Source organism: Danio aesculapii, unplaced genomic scaffold (assembly GCF_903798145.1).
Source record: "Danio aesculapii unplaced genomic scaffold, fDanAes4.1, whole genome shotgun sequence".
NCBI classification, from domain to species: domain Eukaryota; kingdom Metazoa; phylum Chordata; class Actinopteri; order Cypriniformes; family Danionidae; genus Danio; species Danio aesculapii.
In genome coordinates this window covers 22,501-25,000 of record NW_026613818.1, presented here as the reverse complement: position 1 = coordinate 25,000, position 2,500 = coordinate 22,501, and the positions used below count along the sequence as shown (strand labels likewise).

The following is a 2,500-nucleotide window of genomic DNA, read 5'->3' as shown; positions in this document are numbered from 1 at the left end:
CAAATGAGATTGTGCTCTTTTCAAAAGAGGGTGGAGCTACAGATGCCTGTGTGTCAGCATAGTGGCAGATTTAAAACAGGACTAACATCCTATGCTAATGAGGGAGAGATGGTCACTAGTGGGCGGGGCTTTCTCCCTCTGATGACACGTATAACGGGAGAATGTCAATCAAAGAGTTTCTGCAGACTGTTTTCATCAAGTGTGTTAATAACAAATATAATTAATACATTTTTACCATTAGAATCTGCTTATATTCACACACTGTTGACACACAACTGTGTTTAAACACTTCATTTTTGTATAATAGCTCCCTTTTAAATTTAATTTAACTACGAAAATCTATGAGAAATCTGGATTTGAATCTGTGTGTGTGTGAACGCGGTGTGCAGAAGTGAACAGACACTCACACGTGGCTCCAGGAGCGATGGTGATGTTTTTAGGAGACTGAATCTCCTTCTTATTATCGGGAGACGCGGCTCGCTCGTTGTCCTTCTTCCTGCGTTTATAGGGGACAAAGAGTCGCACGGGGCCCGTCTGCACACACAACACTGAGTTACTCTCAGGAGACACACATAAAACATCACTGCAAACATCACTGATGGATATTACCATACTGAGGCTCTCCTGGCTGTAAGAGCCCTCTTTAGTGCACTGGAAGAGAAACAGACAAGCAAAATACAGTCAAATATATTTACAAAACCCACACAGTTTAGTTTGTGCACACCGCAAAACATACTGGATTGATAAAATACAATAAATCAATAAATCGGACTGAATACTACTGCATATTTTACATTATTTCTACTGGATAAAAGCAAATATATACAGTAGAATTCATATAGAAATAAAACACATAAGACTTTCTCCAGAAGAAAAAATATTATAGGAAATACTGTGAAAAATTCCCTGCTCTGTTAAACATCATTTGGGAAATATTTGAAAAAGAAACCCAATTTCACAGGAGAATCATTCTGACTTCAGCTGTTTATTTAGTCTTCTACTATGTTGTGTCAGTATGTGATAAGCCGGGTCAGCTGTATGATTATGATTATGATTAATGAGACTGAATCACCGTGTCACTCACTGTAGAAAGATCATCACAGCAGGCGGCACACGTGCAGGATGCTGCATGAGGGTTCAGGATACGCTCCTGTCAGAACACACACACACACACACACACACACACAAATCTGAAAAAACACACACATATTAGAAACAAACAGAGACACAAACACATATCCTCCTGAGACCCGAAGAAAATAGTTTTCTTCTTTTTTCCTGTGATTTCCTACATGCTTTGGGTTAAAAAAATCTACAATTTAGAGTTTTTACATTTTGTTTTTATTTTTCATTTTACTGATGTCCACTGTAGTGGACCACAGGACCATTTAAGTTCAAAACGACCGCCAGTCAGACAACAACACTGTACAGGATATGGCTGTAAAGAGATAATAATCCAATATTAATGTAAAAAAAAGCCATTTTTTCCTGAAATTTCTGAAACAGTTTAGTCTGAAAGAGTAAACGAAACAAAAACAAAAAGAAGTGATGTTAATCCAAAACAAAATGAACATAAAAGTGATTTAAAACTGATCGTCATTCTCTAATTATCTCTGATTCTCTAATTGTCTGATTGTCAGACTCTAAATCAGAGTCTCCCTCAACTATCTTATGAAGAATCCTCTCTGCTTCAGTTCTGCCTCCTACAACATGCAGTGATTAACTACACTGAGATGGTCCTGGTGTCCACTATAGTGGCCATTTAAAAAAGGATGATATTTTGAAACAAGTTAACAGGTTTGAAAGCTAAATGTATTGTTCCTGACACTTTAATGAACAAATATATATATTATAATAATAGTAAAAAACATTTAAAAAGCTCAATTTTACACGCCTCTCTCCTTCACATAAAATGTGCTTTTTTGTATGTCGGCCATTTTGGATGCAGTGTAAGAAGTAGGTCCTAGCATGCCAGCCAATCAAATGACATCACTAGAAAGCCCAGGATGTCCTCTGAACAGTACAACAGGACTTGACAGAGTAGCTCAAAAAATGCAAAGAAAATTCATGAAAACACAATGTCCACTACAGAGGACACAAGTCAACCGGCGGGGTCTCGGGAGGATATAAAAGTTATTAAGTCTAAGCATATGCCAAGAACCGATAGATCCAGATCCCCTTCTTGCAGTTGTAGGCATTAGTGATTTTTAGAAAGCAGCACAGACCAAATCGTAGTTACTTTATCAGTCTATAATATTAAAATTATTGAACGGGAAACTGAAAGTTGCTCAAATAAACATCTAATGAGGGATGTAATGAAACATTCTGAACTGGAGAAAATCAGATTCCCCCTAAAATAAAAGAAAGAGGACAAAAATCTATCAAATCTGGCAACCTTTCATAGATTATTTTAAAAACATGAATTCTACAGGAAATAGTTGAATTGAAGAGGATTAGACTCATTTAGATTAAAACTGAAGATCAGCATTTTAATATTTAT

The 2,500-nt window shown here is 36.6% G+C and overlaps 1 protein-coding gene across 1 annotated transcript in view; it reads right to left on the bottom strand.

The window, feature by feature from the left end:
* LOC130220427 (deformed epidermal autoregulatory factor 1 homolog) overlaps positions 1–2,500 on the bottom strand; it is a gene marked incomplete at its 3' end in the record, with an annotated part of 13,079 nt that overhangs the window by 2,333 nt on the left and 8,246 nt on the right. Inside the window, exons 6-8 of the mRNA XM_056452717.1 lie at positions 1,085–1,150; positions 610–651; positions 408–534 (exon numbers count right to left, since the gene is read on the bottom strand). Of these exons, the coding sequence (XP_056308692.1) occupies positions 408–534; positions 610–651; positions 1,085–1,150 (235 nt within the window). The remainder of the gene's footprint in view (positions 1–407; positions 535–609; positions 652–1,084; positions 1,151–2,500) is intronic.